Genomic DNA, 22,824 nt, shown 5'->3' on the forward strand with positions numbered 1-22,824 from the left:
TGTGTAATGTGGATCTCAACCATTTAGCAAGACTTTTGTGCCATGTAGACAGTAACAACTTTGAATCTGCAGAAATAGCAGTTACTGGTTGTAGTTAAATTCAATATGTTGAATGTGTCTCATTTAGAAGAAATGATTTTATTCTAATATTTGAGGTCATGCTTTGTGTCAATCACTTGGTAAGCTTTTATCTCAAGTGGTACCAATGGCTATGATGAAAATTAGTAAACCCATTTTCTTTGTATTTTCATAAATTTAAAGAAATGAATCCAAGAATAAAATTTGATAGGGAAGAAAAACTATAGAAATACATTGGTTTGTGAACTATTTCTAAATTAAAAGTGTTTTTTTTTTAAAAAGTGGCTTTTAATATATTCATTTTAATGTATAAATCTGAACTTTAAAAAATATGTGTAAACAGTGCTTTTTAAAATTTTCATATGCTGCCCTCTTGTGGAGAATATATAGTAGTGAATATTTTGGACTAGCTTGTATCGCAAATTTTCTGCTATAAACAGTGTTGATTGGCTTATATATACCATGATAGACAGACCCAGTAAGAACCTTCAGGGCACAGTTGGAATTCTAGAATTTAATTCCTAGAAAGAACTCTTGGGAGCTAATCCATCTCCTTTATTGGGAAGCTCAGTTTTAGTGAAGTTGTACTCAAGGAAAGTCACTAAGGCTTATTGGTTTTAGAGTTAGAGTCTTCTATCCCACTGTTCCTTCTTAGGTTAAACTTAGAAACTGCCAGCAATCATTTCTCATTTGTTCAGTTATGTGGCGGTAGTAACTCAAATCATTGTTTTATAGGCCATTTGATGACCAGTCTGCGGGCACAACTGTTGTTGATCCTGTGAACGGCAGCTCCGTGCACCACCAGGAAGGAACACCAAATGGTACAGGACAGAAGAACCCCAAAGATTCGACAGGGAAGAAGAGAGAAGACCCCAAATCAGGCCCTAAAAAACCCAAAGAGAAAGTAGATGCACTGTCACAGTTTGATCTCAACAATTATGCAAGTATGTCTTAGGTTCCTTTTATTTGTGTATCATCTGCTACATTTAAGTAGATACTATAATTAAAGAAGCAAAAATTGGGCCTACAGGGTTGAGATATAGGCTGATTATGAATCACTAACTGATATAATGAACTAAAATAACACCTGCTTTTAGCACAGTCTTGAATACTTGTTAAAGATAGTCCATAGGGTTTGACTGTTCATAAAAAAGGTTAATGGGGAGACTGACCACTCTACCTTGCCTAACAGGTATAAGAAAACATAGAAAACTAAACAAAGACGCTTAATTATGTCTGTTACATATGCTTTATCTTAAAAGACAGAAATGTTAAAACCTCAGTGACTTTATGACCTTGATAAATTTGGCTTCTAAGATATGGTAAATACAGAATAAATAATAGGATGGAAGGCAGTGTTACTAAATACTTTGAGAAAGCCATGAAGTAAGAGGATATCACATGTGAAGGATAACACAAGCAATAAGAAAATATTTGTAAGGAAGTTAAGGAACATTTGTGAGTAGGCACTTACACATGTAAAAATACCCTGTTTGCCATTCATTCAGATGCGACTTAAACTGGGAGTATTTGTAAAAATTGAGATCTACTAAGACCAGATAGTAATAATGGGAAAGTTAGGTTAGGTACTGTTATTCCAGTATTAAAAATAAAGACTAAAACTCTCATCTATTTAATGGTCATTTAAACCTATAAAACTCTCTTTGGGTCTAGGCCCTTGGCATTATTATTTCTAGACCAATAGTTCTCAATGTGTGGTCTCCAGAAATTTGTGGGAAGTACAAAATCTACCTCAGATGTACTGAATCAGAAACTCTTGAAGCATTCTGTGTGTTTTAACAAGTTCTCCTGGTGATTCTCAAGTGTGCAAATGTTTGAGAATTACTGTTCTAGAATACCATTTTAGGTTTCACATAGGTAAGAAATAGACTTAATTGCGTGTTTTCCTAATAACATTTAAGTTATTTCTCTTTACTCCAAAATGTTACGAAGCACCAAGTAAGAACAGAGTGTTGGAAACAAAGTATTGTTCAAATTTCTAAAAATGTTGCATGTAGTTGGGCAAATAAGCTCTTCAACAGGTTCTTAAAAAAAGGTCTTTGGCAAGAAAATTAAAGTAATGGGTGATGGCATGGCTATAGAGAAAAGCTTTACATACACACACAGACACACAGACACACACTGTAGTCTAAGTGAGAGACTGATATGAATTTAATGGCATCCAATGACACGTTTGCTCCATTTTAGAGTTAGTCTTCTGGGGTGCCCAAGTGGCTCAGTCATTTGAGTGTCTGACTTCGGCTCAGGTCATGATCTCACAGTTTGTGGGTTCAAGCCCTGTGCCTGGCTCTGTGCTGACAGCTCGCTCAGGGCCTGGAGCCTGCTTCAGATTCTGTGTCTCCCTCTCTCTCTGACCCTCCCCTGCTCACGCTGTCTCTCCCTCTCTCTCTCAGAAATAAATAAAACATTAAAAAAAAAAAAAAAGTCTCGTAAAGGACTTAAACGCATGTAGTAAAAGTATCATAGATAAATTAGAACCAATCAAGCTTTTGTTAGAAATGCAGAATAACATGGGTCGCCTGTCTGGCTCAGTCAGTGGAGAGTGCAACTCTTGATCTTGGTGTTGTGGGTTTGAACCAAACGTTGGGTATAGAGATTACTTAAATTATTTTATTATTTTTTAAGTTATTATTGTTTTTGTTTGTTTTTTGAGAGAGAGAACAAGCATGTGCAGGAGAGGGGCAGAAAGAAAGGGAAAGACAGAATCTAAAGCACACTCCAGTCTCTGAGCTGTCCGCACACAGCTTGAACTCACAAACCATGAGATCATGACCTAAGTTGAAATCAAGAGTCAGCCACACGCTTAACCAACTAAGCCACCCAGGTGCCCCTGAGATTATGTAACATTTTTTAAAAAGGAAAACAAGAACAGCAATAGGTATTAAAGAGTGGAAGCCAGTCTTAGTATTTATGTCTGGTTTTCCTGTCACTGTTTACATAAGTGGAAATTTTTAGGCCTTTAAAGAAAATTGTTTTTAAGTGGATTCCCTACAAACCACTACCTGATGATACCCTCTTGCCTTCCCTCAGAGGCTGTCTCCATTCTGAGTTGTAGATGTATCATTCCCAAGCAAATATATATTTTTATTTCTCGTTCCCAAGTTAAAACATATATTATTTACAAAATTAAAATAACTTACTTGAGTTGTCTCACCCTTTTTTAATGTTTATTTTTGAGAGAGAGAACGAGAGCAAGCATGAGCAGGGGAGTAGTGGGATGCAGTGGCAGAAGATCCAAAGTGGATTCCAGGCTTATAGCAGCCAGCCCGAGATGGGGCTGGAACTTGTGAACTGTGAGATCATGACTTAAGATGAAGTTGGATGCGTAACCTACTGAGAGATGCAGGCTTCCCAGCCTCTTCTCCTTTTCTTATATTTATTTTAGAAACATACCTGCAGCCACAAGTTGCATTGCCCGACCTATTTTATGTTTTCTTTTAAATGTTCAACTTAAGGGATCTTGGGGTCCCTGGCTGGCTCAGTCAGTTGAGTGTCCAACTCTTGATTTTGGCTCACGTCATGATTTCAAGGTCATAGAATTGAGCCCCACATTGGAGCCTGTTTGAGATTCTCTCTCTTCCTCTCTTTTTCTCTGTCCCTCTCCCCCACTCTTGCACTTTCTCTCTAAAATAATAAATACACTTAAGAGATCTAGATTTCTTACACTTACTAGGATGTATAGGTTAATAAGATAGCCCAGATAATTGTTAGTTTCACAGTGAGTTGAAAATAACATCTTGAATTATTAATCTGTGAGGTTATTATCCCTTATGTACATCTGTGCTACTTTACATACATGTAGAACTTTCACATATATTTTTTTAACAACTACACATTGTAGACAGTGGTCTGCATAAATAAGACCAGCTTAGCTATTCACCAGCTCACCTATAACATATCAGTTTCTCAAGATTTATTTCATCTTTTGCAAAAGGGAAACAATAGTAATATCCACCTTAGAATGGTTAGATGCAAGTAAAGTGCCATGCAGATCTCCATAGCACAATGCAGTTTGGATCCTGGGAGAAGTAGAGGTTAAGTGATTTGACTGAGGTTATACTGAGTGTTTTAGAAGACATCACCACAATCTTGCTGGGGGAAAAAAGGATGCATATCATTCAGACACTTCAGAAAGTCAAAAACTTTTTACCCTTGTTTATATGAAATCATGTATCCATTATGTCTCTTCAAATATTAGTAATAAATGGCTACCTTATGGTTTCGGAATTGGGTTATACTGTGAATTATCAGAACTAGATTTTTGCCTTTCCTTTCCTGCCTGCCTGCCTTTCTTTCTTTCATCACTATTGGACTGAACATTTCTGTTTCTTTTCAACTGAAAAAAAGAAAATACCATTTTAAATCTTTTTCCATACCCGTAGGTGTCGTTATAATTGACGACCATCCTGAAGTAACAGTAGTTGAAGACCCCCAGTCAAATTTGAATGATGACGGTTTTACTGAAGTGGTTTCCAAAAAACAACAAAAACGTTTACAGGATGAGGAGCGTCGAAAGAAGGAAGAACAAATCATACAGGTTTAGTGTTTCAGTTTGTTACTAGTTACTAGATTTTTGCCCAAAATATATTAGCAGATACTTAAGATTTCTATCTACCTATAATGTCAAGACTGCATTTATTCACGTGTTCTAAATGGCTTTGATAGTCACAACTTTAAATTGTTTTTAACCCTAAGTGAGGTGAATTTTAAATAGAAGGTAATCACTGTAGCTCACTATTTGCCTTAGAGTAGACCATCTTTACTTTAATTCAAGAATGTTTTGTGTTCCAGTACTGGTCATCTTATATTCGTCCCATTTTACTTCATGGCAGAGTTAGTGAATTTTAAATTAGGGAATCTGATGAACACAACTGCCATGACACAAGTTACAAATTCTTGACCTGTAAGAGATTTGATTATAATCAAAACCAGTTCATTTAAACACACAGTATGAAGAATCAAGGTAAGTTACCCTGTTTAAATCAACCCAGACACCAATTTTGCTAAATGCTGACACAGGATAAAAATAAATAAAATACATAGATCATAGTAATAACAAGCTCTAACAGATGAGAAGTCTCAAAATAAGAAACACTGTAAAAATCTTGTGTGAATGATAATACTGAGTTCAGTCGAATATAACCCTTGAGACTAGACATTTTCAGAAGTCATTCATTCATTTATCTATCCATTTATATTGGAAGATTAAGATGGTATACTATATAGCATAACAGCCCAGCAACACCCACAGATTAATTTTTCTGTGGCAAACATGAGTTGAGTGAGGTCGGTAAGCAGCTTTTTGTTAGATCAGGTCACATATATTTTTTAAAGTTTTATTTATTTATTTTAGAGAGAGAGAACACACAAGCAGTGGAGGAGCAGGGGCGGCAGCGGTGGGGGTCCAGGGAGGAGACACAGAATCCAAAGCAGGCTCCAGGCTCTGAGCTGTCAGCACAGAGCCTGACGTGGAGCTCAGTCTCTCGAATTGTGAGATCATGACCTGAGGCACCCAGGTGCCCTGGATCAGGTCAGATTTTGCTGCCAATGGAATTCACTGAAAAAATTCCTTAATTTTTTGAATTTTAGAATTGTGGAAGAGAGGTTATAAAACTATATATCAAGAATGTATAATACGTATTTGTCTTTGTCCCCTGTAACTTCTTGGCTTTTCATAATTTGTCATAGCAGCTTTGATATTTTTGCTCTATCAAATGCCTATTTTGAAAAGTTAAGGAGCTAAATTAATAGGTCTTGTTAGAGATTATATTCATGAACTGTTACTTTCTTCAGCTATATTATTGACAAAAATCCTTCTTACCAATATTTAAAGGTCTGGAACAAAAAGAATACAAGTGAGAAAGGAAGAAGTCAGACTTCTAAGCTTCCTCCAAGGTTTGCCAAAAAACAGGCTACAGGGCCCCAGCAAGCCCAGTCTCCAGCTCCAGCTCCAGCCTTGGCTCCAGGCCCAGCCTCAATCTCAGCCCCACCTCCAGCCTCAGCACCAGCTCCAGGCCTAACTGCAACCTCAGCTCCTCTCCCAACCTCAGCCTCAGCTCCCGTCCCACCCTCCACCTCAGCCACAGCTACTGTCTCTTCTGTGGCTCCAGCTCCAACCCCCATCCTCGCGTCAGCCTCAGCTCCAGCACCAGCCTCTGTCCCCATCCTCGCCTCAGCCTCCATTCCCATCCTTGCCTCCCCCCTAGCCCCAGCTTCGGCCTCAACTCCAGCCCCAGCCACCTCAGCCCCAATTGCCCCTGCCTCAGCCCCAGCAGCCCCAGCCTCTATTCCAGCCCCACCCTCAGCCCCAGCCCTAGTCCCTGCCCCAGCTTCAGCCCCAGCCCTCGTCCCAATCCCTGCTCCACCCCCCACTGCACCAGCCCAGACTCAGGGCCAGACTCACAAACCAGGCCAGAGTCCACTACAAACTACGACGCAATCTTCAAAACAGCCACCACCTTCAATTAGACTACCTTCAGCTCAGACACCTAATGGCACAGATTACGTAGCCACAGGAAAATCCATCCAGACCTCACAGTCACATGGCACACTTACAACTGAATTATGGGATAACAAGGTGGCACCTCCAGCTGTGCTGAATGACATCTCAAAGAAATGTAAGTTCAACAGAGAAGTGACGGGTGGGGTATGGCAGGAGAATGTTGGGGTTTGTTTTTCATCTCATTCATATGCTTGGTATATTCTCCTAGCCACCCTTGTTTTCTTAGTAAGAAGCAGTAATAGTAATTTTTTCTTTTCGCTTCCTTTCTTGAAATAACAAATGTGCTATACTTTTTAACAGCCATATTTTATGGACACAATTTTGTGTTGATTAAAAAAATACACTATGTTTGAGGGGACAGCTATTTATTTTGGTCTACAATAATCTCTAAGTGTATTGTGAAAGTCATTGTTTTATTGTCATGCTGCCATTAAAAGAAAAGGTAAAATAGATTAGGGATTATTGATCTCTAAATTTTAATGATCTCATTTCCCATGACTTCTTCTCTTTAGTAGGTCCCATTAGTCCACCACAGCCACCTTCAGTCAGTGCGTGGAATAAGCCCCTAACATCGTTTGGATCAGCTACTTCATCAGAGGTAGGAATAGACTGCATAATGGCCTTAGTGGGGTTATTGTACCAGATTTCCCTTTAAATAGTTTCTCGGACTTGTGCGTCCATCACAGTCACCTGTGACTTATTAAACAACTTATTAAAATAGATCGCTGAGATTCCCGCCCCGAGTTTCCATCTAATTAGGTCAGTTGAGGACTGGATACATTCCTTCCTCCTTCCCTCCCTGTGTCTCTCTCTCTCTCTCTCTTTCTCTCTTTTTCTTTCAGTCCTCTCCTTCCTTCTCAAGCAGGGGAGAGGGGCAGAGAGAGAGAATCTCAAGTAGGCTTCATGCTCATCATGGACCCTGACATGGGCTTGATCCCAAGACCTTGTGACCTGAGTCAAAGTCAAGAGTCAGAAAGATGGTCAACCAGTTGAGCTACCCAGACACTGAGTCCTGGGTACAATTCTAACAAATTCCCAAGTGATATTATTGCTGCTGGATCTCTACACGTATAGGCTATTTCTCATCTTTAAACTTAATAAGGTTAGCATTTTAAAATGTTAACATTTTTAACATTGAAAAAATAAGTTTTTAAAAAATATCACTTTGAGAAAGAGAGACAGACTGAGTTAAATGTGTAACAAACCACCTAAATCTAACTGGCTGGCCCAGTTGGTTAAGCATTTGACTTCAGCTTAGGTCATGATCTCACGTTCGTGAGTTTGAGCCTGCGTCGGGCTCTGTGCTGATAGGTCAGAGCCTGGAGCTGCTTCAGATTCTGTGTCTCCCTCTCTATCCCTCCCCCACTTGTGCTCTGTCTTTCACTCTCAAAAATAAAATAAACATGTCTATGGCCATACCACCCTGAACGCGCCTGATCTCATCTGATCTCAAGAATAAAATAAGCATTACAAAAAAAATTTTTAGTAAAGGGGGGGAGCAGAGAAATGTGATAAGGGTATAATTAAAAAGAATTTTTTTTCAAGACTTCTTCCAGCTGCCCCTACCCTCACTTAAGCTTTTTGACTTAGGTCTGGAGTAGACCTCCTCATCTGTTTTAAAACTTCTGCAGAGAACTCTTAAGAATAATTTGGAGTCACTGCATTCAGTATTTCAGATCCTCAGTTTAAACATTTTTCTTCTTCCTGTTGGTATTGGCAGTTGGCAGTAGGATTCATTGTAGCATTTTTTTATATAGAAAGTTCAAGCTATTTCATACTGATAATGAAGGATGGAGTAGAAAGTGTGTTGTGTTTTGGGTAGGTGCACTGGATTTAATGAGTTTATTAAACTGCTGACAGTTTTTTTTTTTTTTTAATGTTTTATTTATTTCTAGGAGAGAGAGACAGAGACAGCATGAGCAGGGGAGGGTCAGAGAGAGAGGGAGTCACAGATTGAAACAGGCTCCAGGCTCTGAGCCGGCAGTCAGCACAGAGCCCGACGCGGGGCTCGAACCCACGAACCGCGAGATCATGACCTAAGCGAAAGTCGGACACTTAACCGACTAAGCCACCCAGGCGCCCCAACTGCTGACAGTTTTTAAAGTGACATTAAAGTATCAGAATGATTTTTCAGCACTCTTAGTTGCAAGATTTTTCTTGTAGACCTTCTATGAGTTTGCAGTACTGTAGTAGAAAGCATACTTGAAATACTGCTCACATCTGCCTTTAGACAAGTGGTAGAGGAAGATATTTTGGTGGTATCTCATTTTTTTCTCCACATACATCTTTCTTTATCCCTTTTATGTTCTTTGTTTCCTGGATAGAATGTAATTTTTTGGTGGATGTTCATTGCACATGATTTTGGAATTTTGCCTCATGGTAAACTTTTGAGCTAGAAAAGTTGTATTTCACTTTTAATTTCATTTCAGGCATAGAAAATGTTTCTTTTTAAAAACTTTTTTTTAATCTTTATTTTTGAGAGAGAGCGCAAGTGGGGTAAGGGTAGAGAGAGGGAGACAAAGGATCCGAAACAGTCTCCAGGCTCTGAACTGTTAGCATGGAACCTGATGTGGGGCTCGAATCCAGAGTGTGAGATCCTGACCTGAGCTGAAGTTGGGACGCTTAACCAGTTAAGATATCCAGGCGCCCCAGAAGGTGTTCCTATTAAGGAACTAATTAAGGGACTTCTTGAATGACTCTAGTGAAATACAGTTCTTTTTTTTTTTTCTTTAAATATTTATTTGTTTATTTATTTTGAGAGAGTTGAGAGTGAGAGAGAGAGAGAGAGAATGAATATCCCAAGCAGGCTCTGCACTGTCAGTACGTAGCCTAACATCAGTTTGAGCCACCCAGGCACCCTGAAATAGGGTTCTTAATGATTGTTTGGTTCAGTGCTATGAGAGACTAAATAGACCCCTAAAGCTTGGTAATATAATATGTTTTGTTTTATTATGACTATTTTTTGTTTTAAAGGATATGATACTCTTCCTAAAACTAACATTTTGTAATAGTGCTATTTACTGTCAATCTGTTTTTCCATTTAATTAAACTATTTATAAGTTCTTAATTATTTCTGTACATAAAATCAATAACTTTCAGTGATTAATTTCTGTACTATTTTGCTTTTCTAATATTAAGTGTACATTTACACTGGACTATAGAATTTCAGCAGTGACTAAAGCAAATAGAGATTTTTATTCTAAGTTACATCAGTTATATTTGTCGGTATTTGAAAGAGAATATTCAGATATTAAAAGTAAATTTGAGGTCACTTGTGTGGATCAGTCAGTTAAGCATCCGACTCTTGATTTTGGCTCAGGTCATAATCCAAGGGTCGTGGGATCAAGCCCTGCATCAGGCTCCTCACTGACCTTGGAGCCTGCTTAAGATTCTCCTCCCCACCCCCACACCCAGATAAAAATTAAAATCTGAATGGCATGTCTGTTCATACTGTTGATATTGCTATACTGATAAATGTTAACAGTAACCTTACACAGCAGTTGATACACTAAGGTCAGGGTGTATGCCTAAACTGATAGGACATAATGAGTTGATTATAAGACCAAGGCCTGGAATTGAACCATATCCCAAGTTTTGTTTGTTCTTCTAGAAAAGATTAATCAGTTACTTAATTGTTACTTAAAAACATTCTCTGGCTTTTGTCTAGCCTTCTACCACTGCTGCTAACAACTGCTATGTTCTAGCCTCCACTAGCCTCCCCCTCCCCCCNTTTTTTTTTTTTTAATTTTAACCTTTACAGCAGGTGTTTTCTCTGCTAGAAACACTTCCCACTGATTTGGTCTTTAAGATTGAGTTTTGGCATGACTTCCTCAGTGCCTTTTTTATCCACCAACCTGAAGTGGCTTAACTATATATTGATTTTTGCATATCCCTTTCAAGTTGTTCATTTTCTCCATTTACTATAATGCAAATTCTGCAAGCTAGATTCCTGCTATCTGTCTGATTCAGGGCCCTGCCCCAAGATGCCACATAAGTTAGCAGTTTGATTGGATTCCTAAGTTGTGTGCACTGTTACCAAACACAGGGTATTTTCATGGACATTATTTCATTTTCCTTTAAAGAAAACTTCTTAAGCATGTGACACTTGTGTTCCTATCTTTCTTCTATCCATTTGCCCCATCCGTTTATTCATTGCTGGTGCGGTCCTTGTCTGTTACTTTTACATTTGTTTGAAATGAGCGAGTAACTTGAGGCTATGATTTGCCCACACTCAAACTCCTAACTCTTAAAGCCAGAACTTCAAATACTTAAGTCTTGTCCTGGTTTTCATTTTATGAGTTGCTTTTTAATGCAGATCAGTAGTGGCTAAAGGAAAGTCTCTTAAAATATGATCAGTGTCAGTTAATGCATAGATTGCTTCAAACCTCATTTTATTGTATGAAATATTAGCTACTACATACATCAGTCATATGTGAACTCCGTTTGCTTTGATAATAAGCAAGTTTTAAAAAATACTCTCTTCATAGGGAACAAAGAATGGTCAAGAAAGTGGAGTTGAAATTGGCATTGACACAATACAGTTTGGTGCTCCAGCTTCAAATGGGAACGAAAATGAAATTGTACCCGTGCTTTCAGAAAAAAACACTGACAAGATACCTGAACCTAAAGAACAACGGCAGAAGCAGCCTCGGGCAGGCCCTATCAAAGCCCAGAAGGTAAATAAAATTCATATGAAAGCCACTAAAATTTAAGGGAGAGGGGTTAATAGTTTTGAAATTGAATTTAGTCTTCAGTGAATGTCTTTGATCATGATACCTTTTTGTCATAAACATTGAATTTTTAGCTTCCAGATTTGAGTCCAGTAGAAAACAAAGAACACAAACCAGGTCCTATTGGAAAAGAAAGATCATTAAAAAATAGAAAAGTTAAAGATGCCCAACAGGTGGAGCCAGAAGGACAAGAGAAGCCAAGCCCGGCTCCAGTCAGGAATACAGATACTACAACAACAAAGGAAACCAAAGCAGTTTCTGAAATGTCTACTGAAATAGGAACAATGATTTCGGTCTCATCCACAGAATATGGCACTAATGTGAAGGTAGGCAGCATGCAGTGGGGACTGGCTCGGTTAATGCCAACCATGTCTGAACGAGTGGGGAAAACATCAGTAAGACCCTTCTTCTTTTTTCTTCTTTTTGGCTTGAGGTATATAATTCTATAAATTATATGGGTTATTTTGCAGAGACTATTTTATTTCATGGTATGCATTTGTGATCTAAAGAAATTCCTTATAGTAAATGATTTTTTTCTCTGGAAATTTACACTTAATTCTGGACTATTTGAGTAGTGTTAAGTGAAAAACATGTACACAAGTTTCAAATGCTTTTCATTGGGCTTTGAAAGGATTGCTGTGTATTTTTATTTTGTTAATGGAGTTACAGTTGGAGACTTACCTTGCCCACTAGTAAGATTTTGAAATCAGGAAGTAGAGGGTCACCTGGGTGGCTCAGTCTGTTAAGCGTCTGACTTGGGCTCAGGTCATGATCTCCTGGTTTGTGGGCTTGAGCCCCGCATCAGGTTCTCTGCGGTCAGCTAAGAACCTGGAGCCTGCTTCAGATTCTATGTCTCCCCCTCTCTCTGCCCCTCCTCCACTCATGCTCTATCTCTCTGTGTCTAAAAAAATAAATAAACTATAAAAATAAAAAAAAAGAAATCAGGAAGTAGGTCAAATTAAATTTTTAGTAACTCCAGGATAGCCAGTTTCTTCCAGGGTTAGAAGAGATTACTTTCATTGCATGAACACCAGAGGAAATTCTTGACTAACATTTAGGGACCACATTGAATGAAAGGTGCATATTTTTAAAAATACTCATTAAGACAAAATACACTGAGTGACTTCTATGGACTAATGCTTGTGGGAATGGCAAAATTTTTATTTGCCCTTTTGTGTTCACTCTGGTACATATACTCATTGAGAAGAAAGGTAGGTGGAAACTTAAAACGTTATCTGAATATTTTGTTCTTTTTAATTGCTATACAATTCAGTACATGTAAATATAAACTCTTATGATCCAACTATACCATATTTAAAGAACAGATTTAAGATGATAAACAAGGTTATCTTAAAACCGAAGTGCAACAGCTAAGATCTTGACATTTATTTACCTATGTTGTACTTTGAAAAGAATAAAAAACAATAATTGAAAGTAAGCTATAGATTAAGTATGAGAACCACTCGGAGTTCTTTTTGTAATCCACAGAAATAAATAGTTTGTACTGTTGACAACCTCCTACTGTACAATGCATTTAATTTTTTTTTAAGTTTTAATTGAAATGTAATTGACATACAATATAGAAATGCATTTTTTAAAAAAAAATGTACAGGACTCCAGTAGTAGTTAAACGGTCACCCCTTCAGTGGTGAGTCTACATTTGTTTTATCACAATATTGCTTTTTAAGATTTGAGTAATTTGTGTCTTAAGATCTCTCCTCTCTTGCTTTCCTCCAAAACAACTTTACAACTCATAGGCTGTCATTAGAAAGTGAGTCACTAACTTAGTTTACAACATATTTTTTTTTTTTTTCTATTACTGCTCCACAGGAGTCTGTGACAGACTATACTACACCTTCTTCTTCTCTGCCTAACACTGTGGCTACTAATAATACAAAGATGGAGGATACTTTGGTTAATAATGTGAGTAATCACCCTCAGATGCTCAGGTTTGGTTAGGAGCCTGGCTATTGTGATCTGATACATACCGTGTGACCAGTATTTAATTCTTCTTTGGGAAAAATCATAGTAAATTTGTATGTTGGAGCACTAGTAATAATCAGTAGCAAAAATAGTCAAATCTTAGGCTTGGTTTCCTAAGTACTAATCCTGTTAACCTGGTTTTGGTTAAGAATTTTTGTTCTTCCCTTTCACATTCTACAGATTCATTCAGTCATTTATTTGCTTGGTAATTTTCGTTCTTAAATGAAACCTTTTACAATGCAGTGAAAGCTCAATTAAAAGAGAAATTAGAATGTTATCAGAGATTCTTTGTGTTTCCTTTTGAACTGAAAAAATACTGTACCTTAGCAACATCCTGTTGTGAAGATTGAGCTGTAATGTATACGTAAGTACTGTACTTCAGAAACCCTTAAATGCTCTGTTAAAAAGTGATAGTAAGTTGGGGTGCCTGGGTGGCTCAGTCCATTAAGTGTCCAACTTCGGCTCAAGTCATGATCTCACGGTTCATGGGTTCGAGCCCCGCATCGGGCTCTATGCTGACAGCTAGCTCAGAGCCTGGAGCCTGCTTCAAATTCTGTGTCTCCCTCTCTCTGTGTCCCTCACCTGCCTGTGGTTGGTCTCTCTCTCTCTCTCTCTCTCTCTCTCTCTCTCTTTCTCTCTCTCAATCTCTCTCTCCTCAAAAAATAAACATTAAAAAAATTTTTTTAGGTGACAGTAAGTTATGTAAATTTGGCTGTAGTTTTCCAGAACAACCATGTTATAATGTAAGATTATGTTACATCAGTACAGTCCATCATTTTGCCTAGTTCATAGACAGGGAAAATTTATAAGCCCAGAGAAGTTAGGTAACCATCTGCGATGGAAGAGCATTTTAGAAGTTACACATATGGCCCTTGTTCTGGAGGGCAGGTATGGTGGAAATTTGGTCAGCTGCTCTCTTCTTAAAATATACAATAAGCAAAGACTCATTCTTTTCAAAAATCTCCTTCCCAGATATATTTAAAGGTTTCACACAAGGGGCTTTTGACTCAATCTGAGAATAAAAATCTTATGTCTTACAAATGTTTTTGTTGTGCTTTCTAGTCTTCCTTCTAGCATCATGTATATAGAATTTTAGAGAGGTGAAGTGCATCAGGGAGCATTTAGTCCAATTTTAGTAGGTAGGCTGTAGGACTGAGGAAAAGGGTGAAAAAGGAGTCGCACATTTTCTCTTTGTGATAGGAGAGCTCCTCAGGAGCTGATTAATGTAATTTCTCCAGCTTTCAGATGTAATAGAACTTCACTCAATATGCCAGATCCTTTTTCCCTGACCTTTTTGGAGATAGTCTTAAATTTATTTAATTTGCTGTAAGAAGTAATGGGAAATCTGGAAAGGACAGAAAGATTCCCTGTCAATACCTATAAATAAATACCTATAAATAAAGTGCTGATACCAGTATGTTGATTATCAAATATTGAATCAGTAAGTCCCAATAAAGTTGAATTATACTTTGTCTTTTCTCATTTAAAAAATAGAGGTTTTTTAGATGTCACTTTTTCAAGAAAGTATATTATGCTTTCTGCCAAACCACCTCTAAAAATATGATTTATGAGATATGAATAAGGTCTCAGAACCGTAAAAGTCATTGAAAGTATCCATATGAGTGTTTTCATGGTTTCCATATGATCTGCAGAGCTAATTAAAGTGTAGTTACTGGTGCATGCAGGATAACTGAAGAAGAGAGACCCAGCCTGTGTCTAAGCAAGCAAGTAGTCTACATTTGACTTTTAGCTGTGTATCGACAGCATGTTTGAAAACAGGAAGATATTTTTAGGTCAGGGAGCATTACAAGTGATCATCAGTTTGGAGTGATTTCACAGTGCTGCTTATTTGTGCCAAGTATAGTGGTGATTCTGAACTTAACTAATGTAGTATTAAAAACATGTCCTAAGGGCTCTTAGGGGGCTCCGTCAACTGAACATCCAACTCTTGGTTTCGGCTCAGGTCATGATCTCACTGTTCCTGGGTTCACACCCCACGTTGGACTCTGTGCCGACAGTGCAGGGCCTGCTTGGGATTCTCTCCTCTCTTCCTGCCCCTCGCCTGCTCACGTGGTCTCTTAAATAAACTTAAAAAAAAAATGTGTTACATGGGAAAATTTTAGGACCTTTTGAAATGTTCTTTTTCACTCATTGGTGTGTTTGAGAGTTTCATTGTATGCATTGAGCTTTTGTGTTTTGAGAAAATTATTTTTCATAAAGGGTTATTCCCCTTATTGAGTGAGGCTTAATCTACTTACCTTTGAATCTTTAGCTGGTGTTTATTGGATAGTATTACCTAATATGACAATCATTTTGAATCTTGAATCATTGAATGTCTTGAAGATTTAAATGCAGGTGGTGTGGTTTTGTTTTTTGTTTGTTTTTTAATAATTTCTAGCACAGCTGTTTTAAAAATGTATAAAGTAACCTCAATTAAATAGTCCATGGTATTCTCAATTTCTGATTACTCCATTGTATCACAGGTGAATATCTTAAAACTATTATCTTTTCAAATGCTCTCCAAGCATCTCAGTCATTTTATCTGAATAAGTAAGTAAACCATCAAAATCAGTCATACAGGAGTACATAATAAAATTTCAAGTTCTAGAGACCTAGGATAAAAGAGTTATGCATAGAAAGTTTCTAATATATTCATGTTTCTGACAGTATTTGCCATAATCATTTTATAACTAGAACGGGCCAGTTTGCTCAGTATAACAGGGTTGTGGCAATATTCCTTAGTTCCTCTCGATTTGACTTTTGGTTTTGAATCTAATTATAAGAATGTTGGCTAAACTGCAGGAAGGAGACTAATTTCTTAATATTTACATTATCATGTTAAATGCTTCTGATAGAACCCATTGGCCCCTTAAAATTTTAGTGGAAATTATATTTCTCAGAACTTTGCTGCACAGTGATTGGTCTATGAAGCAGCATCACTTGGGAAGTTGTTTGAAATGCAAGATTTCAGGCCCTACTCATTCCAGCTGGCCAGAATCTGCATTTTAATAACATCCCCTGGTGATTAGTGTACACATTAAGATATGAGGTGGGCCGCCTGGGAGGCTCAGTTGGTTAAGCAGCCAACACTTGATTTCGGCTCAGGCCATGATTTACTGGTCATGGGATAGAGCCCTGCATCAGGCTGTGTGCTGACAGTGTGGTGCCTGCTTGGGATCCTCTCCCTCAAAATAAAGTAAAAAAAGCTTTAGCTGCCTTTGAGTGTATACCTTATATTTGGAACATATTCTTTTTCTGGAATTATATGCATTAAAAAAGCAGATAGTATTTCTCTAAGTTGTCCAAAATTATCAATTACTGCAGACACAGTGTAACTCTGAGTAATGAAATATGCCTGTTGGCTCTGATGAAAAATAAACACCCTTAAAGAGGACTTTAGTGTTATCTGTAATGGGGCTTTTGTAGCAACTTTGGTTATGATACGTGTTACCTCCCTTTTCAGGTGCCTCTGCCCAACACCCTGCCCCTGCCCAAGAGGGAGACTATCCAACAGAGCTCCAGCCTCACTTCAGCTCCTCCCACTACTTTCAGCCTCACCTTCAAGGTATGTACGACATCCTTCTCTAAAGGTCCTTGATGTGTTGCATGCAAGGGGACATAAGTTAAAAATATTCTTTTGGTATTTTTACTTGTTTAGTGTGGTAAGCAACAGTACTAAGCTGAGGAAATAGTTTTGTCAAATTATACCTTAAAATTGTAAAGCTGCTTTAACGTGAGGCCTGTTATGGTTGTGAATTTTGTGTTAAAAATATAGGAGAGCACTTAAATTACATGTTTGTACTGAGTGCCTCTTAGAGACCATAGGTTTTGGATACAGCAGTTGTGTACAGAACAAACCAGCTAGCTTGGTGTTACATTTTTTTTTTTTTATCCTAAGTACCAGGATTGGAAAGACTGCTAATTTTTCTTTCCTGTAAATCATGTGAATTGAATGAATGCACTGTAATAATTAAGACTATTTTATGACAAGGTGATTGATTTATACAAGTGATTTGAAAATTTTTGAATAAGAGGGCAAAAGAGATCATAGACAGTTTACGTTATTTTTTTTTTAATTTTTTTTTAATGTTTTATTTATTTCTAGGAGAGAGAGAGACAGCGTGAGCAGGGGAGGGTCAGAGAGAGAGGGAGTCACAGACTCTGAAACAGGCTCCAGGCTCTGAGCTGGCAGTCAGCACAGAGCCCGACGCGGGGCTCGAACCCACGAACCGTGAGATCATGACCTAAGCGAAAGTCGGACGCTCAACCGACTAAGCCACCCAGGCACCCCTATACTTTATTTTATATTAAGAAATTTAGGCTTATTTTTTAACTCCCATAGTGTGTATAACTTGGAGCTGTGTCACTGATGGCTTTTTTATAGTTGAGTTATTTGAGAGAATTTAAAATCAGTTGTTCACTCAACTCCAGATCAGTTAGTTTTTTACAAAAGAACAGATGTGTANGGAGACACAGAATCTGAAACAGGCTCTGAGCTGTCAGCACAGAACCGGATGCTGGGCTCGAACCCATGAATCGGGAAATCATGACCTAAGCCAAAGTCGGACTCTTAACCGACTGAGCCACCCAGGCGCCCTATGTGAAGATTTTTTAAAGTGCATATGTTTATCCCATTTGTTTAGTTCTATAATTTGGGCAATTTTTTAACCTCTATAGCAGGGCCTCCTAATTCTGCATTGGTTGACAGTAGATCTTTGATGGTTTTCAGGAGAGGGGGAAACATGTTGACCAGTGTTCATTTCTAGAAGTTTGAGACTAAAATGTAATGAGACAACCATTCTGTCTTATGTCAGCCCCCATCTTTTCCCAGTCCTTTCTCTTTACTGCCACTCCCTGCTCAGCCTTTGTTTTTCCACTTGAAGGACTATCGCAGTCTGTGTTTTGTATGTCTTATGTGCAGTTTTGACTGTATGCAATTCAAAGCTAGTCTAACTTCACATAAGCAAATATATCATCATAAATTATTCTTTAGGCCAGTTAATTCTTCACAGAACGCATTCAACATTGCTTTTCACTTAATGTTTTTGACATTCTGAGAAGAAATACACATTTAGAATTCAAATGAATCTAAATTAAATTTCATTAGCTTAAAACTTTCTCTAGTTTCTTTACTTCTGACATCTCTCTTTGAGTAATATATAAAGCATAGAAAAGTCCTATTACATGGATTTTATTGACAGTATATTTGTCAAGGGGAACAATTAGTAGAATTAAAATAACTATACTGGTTAGAAAAGAATATAAATTTCCTTGCTGCTGAAGAAATGGAATGAAGCCAAATGTGTGTGGCCTGTGTATTATGTAAGTTTTATTAGCTGTAGTTTGTGTTCGCAATACGATTAAACTAGTATAAAAGGCATTGTGCTCTACAAAACTGCTTTAAGCCATAAAATCTCAGATAGTACAAACAAATTGCATTTTGACTAACATCCTAATTTTTTTGCCTCCTAAGATCCGTTTGTCCTAAAATTAAACACATTTGAAACTAGTAAGGTGATTGTGAGAAGAGTCAAGCCAACATGAAAGTGTGCCATGATTAGGTGTTATAGTGGAGGTATAGGTCACTTCAGAAGGGAAGTTAAATTATGTATAATGTGTGTTTTAACAGGAACACAGGGAAGACATGTAATGTTTCTCATTCTTGCATTAAAATAAAATTAGAAAATTTTTAAATGTTTTTTATTTATTTCTGAGAGAGAGAGACAGCATGAACAGGGGAGGGTCAGAGAGAGAGGGAGACACAGAATCTGAAGCAGGCTCTGAGCTAGCTGTCAGCTCAGAGCCCGACTCGGGGCTCGAACCCACGAATTGTGAGATCATGACCTGAGCCTAAGTCGGATGCTTAACCGACAGAGCCACCCAGGTGCCCCAGTTAGAAATTTTTTAAGTTGATATTTCAAAGACCTACAACTTGTTAACTCTGGTATTAAAAATTGTTACTTAATTTTGAGTAGTAGATCTAAAAACGTCACAATCTGTGTATCTGTTCCCTTCCTGTTGAGGATCTAGTCTAGTCTATGTCATCCAGTTCAGGATCCACAAGCCACATGTAGTTAGTAAGCTCTTCAGTGGGCTAGTCCAAGTTGAGGTGTGTGCTGCTGTTAAAACAGACACTGGATCTGAAATGTTACTATTTTTTAAAATTAAAACATGTCAGTTTGTGTGTTGATGTATAGGTTTTAATTTTATTGTAGATACGTTTGGTTGAATAAAAGATGTTATCAACCTGAGTATTACCTCTTTAGTTTTTCAAAATGTGGCTATTAGAAAATTTAAGATTCTACATATGGCTTGCACTTATTATATATCTGTTCAACAGCACTGGTCTAGATAGATTAAAATGCAACCTGTTTACATTTTAAGAAACTAGAAAACTAGGAGACTAAAGCTTAATGCCCATACCACAAATTCCAACAGCAGCAATCAGTATCTGAAATGCTTGCTGAGGTCTGGATGTAAAACAAGACATATTTCTACCAAACACAAGCCTAAAATCTATCTGGTTATTTTGCATTTTAAAACACTGAACGTAAAACAGCCAGACAAAATGCCTGTCATCTGCCATTTGAGAACAGCCTTATACAGAAGGAATGGGTATTTATGGAGGGCCTTTAGTGCATTTCCATCTGGAGTCAGAGCCTTAGGTCAGTCCTAAGGGGCATGATATTTCTGTTTCCTTATTCACCTGGAGAGGTGGGGACACCTGTGAACAGGATACAGGAGCTGTGACTTTCTATTTCACCGACAAGCTCTCTTTAGAGATAGGATTACAGCCCACTGCCTCCCAAATAGAGTAAGAGAACAAATATAAAGGGGAAAGTGAAAGTTTTTTGAAAGCCTTAGGATCTTAATCTTTTCATTTTTTTCAGTTTTTTTTTTTGAAGATTATATTTGGAATTTAAATCTATGCACACGTGTGTATGTGTATTCTGCATTAGCCTTTTTTTTTTTTTGCTTTAAAAATATGTCCATTTTATTGCAGATGGAGTCTGCACGTAAGGCATGGGAGAATTCTCCAAACGTAAGGGAAAAGGGATCTCCAGTAACTTCCACAGCACCTCCAATCGCAAGTGGAGTCAGCAGTAGTGCCAGTGGGCCTAGCACTGCGAATTACAGTTCATTCTCAAGTGCATCAATGCCTCAGATTCCTGTCGCTTCAGTCACTCCCACAACATCACTGTCAGGTAGAAGGTTTTACACCTTTCCTTGAAATGTGTTAATTATTTCGAATTTCTTATGATCTTTTCCTATTTACTATCCCCAAAACTTACTATTTTTAAAATCTATAAGACTGCACAAGATCTAATTATTAGCTATTTTGTAAACTCTTCCTGCTCTTCTTATGCCCTCCCATCTCAGCCCTCACAATTTTAGTTAATTTGGCAACTAGCTATTGACAGCTTCCTTGCTGGACCTTCTAACTGCCCCCATGCTCTCCCATGTTTCATGCAACACTCCCTCTCCCCACCTTAGGTATTAGTAAGTAATTGGTGAAAAGATGTTTAACTTGATCCTCTAAATTTTTCTATAAAATTCACATTTTGATTTTTAGCTTTTTATCCTGTATATAGCTAATAGTCCAGTTCAGAAATAACAGTCACAAAGGCTGCAAATTTTTGTGTTCTGTATCTACTTTGAAGTCACTGTTGGCCTAAGTCTATTGTGAGACATATATTTTGTGGTGAAGAGTTAGGGATAAAAAATTTCCAGTTTGTTATTTGACGAGATGATACCTAGTGGTTTTTGTTTTTTGTTTCATTTGATTTTAAGGAGAATGAGAGTCCATGAACACCTCAGGTTAGAAAGTGTTTTTTCTTTCATAAATTTTTCACTAGCATGTAATCCTATATCTTGTTTGAGGGCTTTACAATTCTTAAGTAATTACATTTCTAAAATGCTTGACTCAAGGAAAGTACACCCCTTTACCATGTTTCTTCTATTGAAAACAGAAATTTCATTTCAAGCTTTCCCACTATTCTGTAATGTTTTCTAAAGCAACAGAAGCTGCTTTCCAAAAGATATAAAATAAACCAGCACAGAATTTACTTTCTTTGGTTCTCATTTAGTTGATTGCACTACTGTTTTTCAATATTCTGGCATTCTGTACCAAAAGAATTGGTCTTTAGGACATACTACAGTTATTTTGATGTTATCTGAAATCAAAAGTATGTATTAAGACAAGCATAGAGATTCAAATCAAAGAGTATTCTATTTCTCTTCCCTTTTTAAGACCCTTTCAAGCATTCTATGCCACGAATTTATAAGATATCTTCATTATGCTTACCATAGTCCCCAGTCATTTGGGTGGATAGGAGTTGGGGCTATAAAGCAACATGGAGGGGAATATAGTAGGGAGATTAGGAAATAAAGGGACCGGAAAGGTTTGTACGGCTTTCTTTGGACCCAGCTTGAACAACCAAGGGATTAGGGACACTGACCCTCCCCTCCCCCATGCAGTTAAAAAAAAAACACACACACACAAAAACCCAGTATAACTTTTTCCCTGCGTATAACTTTTGACTCCTCCCCCTCCCCACCCAAATGAACTACTACTAACAGCCTACTATTGACCAGAAGCCTTACTGATACCATAAGTAGCTGATTAACACATATTTTGTGTGTTATATGCGTAAAATACATTTACAATCTGTACTGTAATTAATTGGAAAAAAAAAATCTAGGCATTAGTGGATGGATCCACACAGTTCAAACCAGTGTTGTTCAAGGGTCAAGTGTACTCCTTTCCTCCAGGTCTGGTCCTCCCACACTCTCTTCGACTAACATAAATTTTTATACTTCCTGCCCAATTATCCTACTGCTCGAGACTCAGTGGAAGAACAAAAGATACCTTGATCTTTGTCCACTCTTAGAACATCATTTGAAGTCTGAAAATAATAATGATTACATCTTACTTTTTGATCAAATACCAGTATTGTCATTCCTACAGTATTATAGTCATTAAAGCTCACTGATCTACAGAACTAATTGATCCTTCAAGATCTTAAGATTTATAATTCTACTTATTTAGCAGAGAGAGAGAGGACTGACTGTAACCTTAAGTTTATGCGACTTTTAAGGAGTGATTGTGACCTCTAAAGGCTCACATTACATTAATGATTATTAATGTACAGCACTTTGTTCTTCTATATTCCTTTTTTTATTTTTTATTTTTTTACTTCTGAGAAAGAGAGAGAGACAGCATGAACAGGGGAGGGTCAGAGATAGAGGGAGATACAGAATCTGAAAAAGGCTCCAGGCTCTGAGCTGGCTGTCAGCACAGAGCCCAACGCGGGGCTCGAACCCACGAACTGTGAGATCATGACCTGAGCTGAAGTCTGAGGCCCAACCCAGGCACCCCTGTTCTTCTATATTCTTATGTCTGTGCTTGACCTTAGTAGATGTTCATAAATATTCATAAATTAATGAAGTTCTTAAGATTAACCTCAAGGTATTTTGCTGGAAAGGAGAATAACTCTAACCTTTTGTTTA

General features: G+C 37.7%; 1 protein-coding gene across 13 annotated transcripts in view; it reads left to right on the plus strand.

Annotated features, from left to right (window-relative positions):
* The window catches only part of PRRC2C (proline rich coiled-coil 2C), a 95,848-nt gene that overhangs the window by 58,365 nt on the left and 14,659 nt on the right, over positions 1–22,824 (plus strand). For 11 of the 13 annotated variants that reach the window (XM_077771510.1, XM_077771505.1, XM_077771509.1 and 8 more), the window contains exons 17-25: positions 814–1,022; positions 4,482–4,636; positions 5,933–6,716; positions 7,114–7,199; positions 11,089–11,277; positions 11,406–11,657; positions 13,162–13,254; positions 16,778–16,879; positions 20,318–20,519. In XM_077771510.1, coding sequence (XP_077627636.1) covers positions 814–1,022; positions 4,482–4,636; positions 5,933–6,716; positions 7,114–7,199; positions 11,089–11,277; positions 11,406–11,657; positions 13,162–13,254; positions 16,778–16,879; positions 20,318–20,519 — 2,072 coding nt within the window. The remainder of the gene's footprint in view (positions 1–813; positions 1,023–4,481; positions 4,637–5,932; positions 6,717–7,113; positions 7,200–11,088; positions 11,278–11,405; positions 11,658–13,161; positions 13,255–16,777; positions 16,880–20,317; positions 20,520–22,824) is intronic. The other 2 variants (XM_077771498.1, XM_077771504.1) reach the window with 2 other exon arrangements.

This window comes from Crocuta crocuta, unplaced genomic scaffold (genome assembly GCF_008692635.1).
Source record: "Crocuta crocuta isolate KB4526 unplaced genomic scaffold, BGI_CrCroc_1.0 scaffold1070, whole genome shotgun sequence".
In the NCBI taxonomy this organism is placed as follows: Eukaryota; Metazoa; Chordata; class Mammalia; order Carnivora; family Hyaenidae; genus Crocuta; species Crocuta crocuta.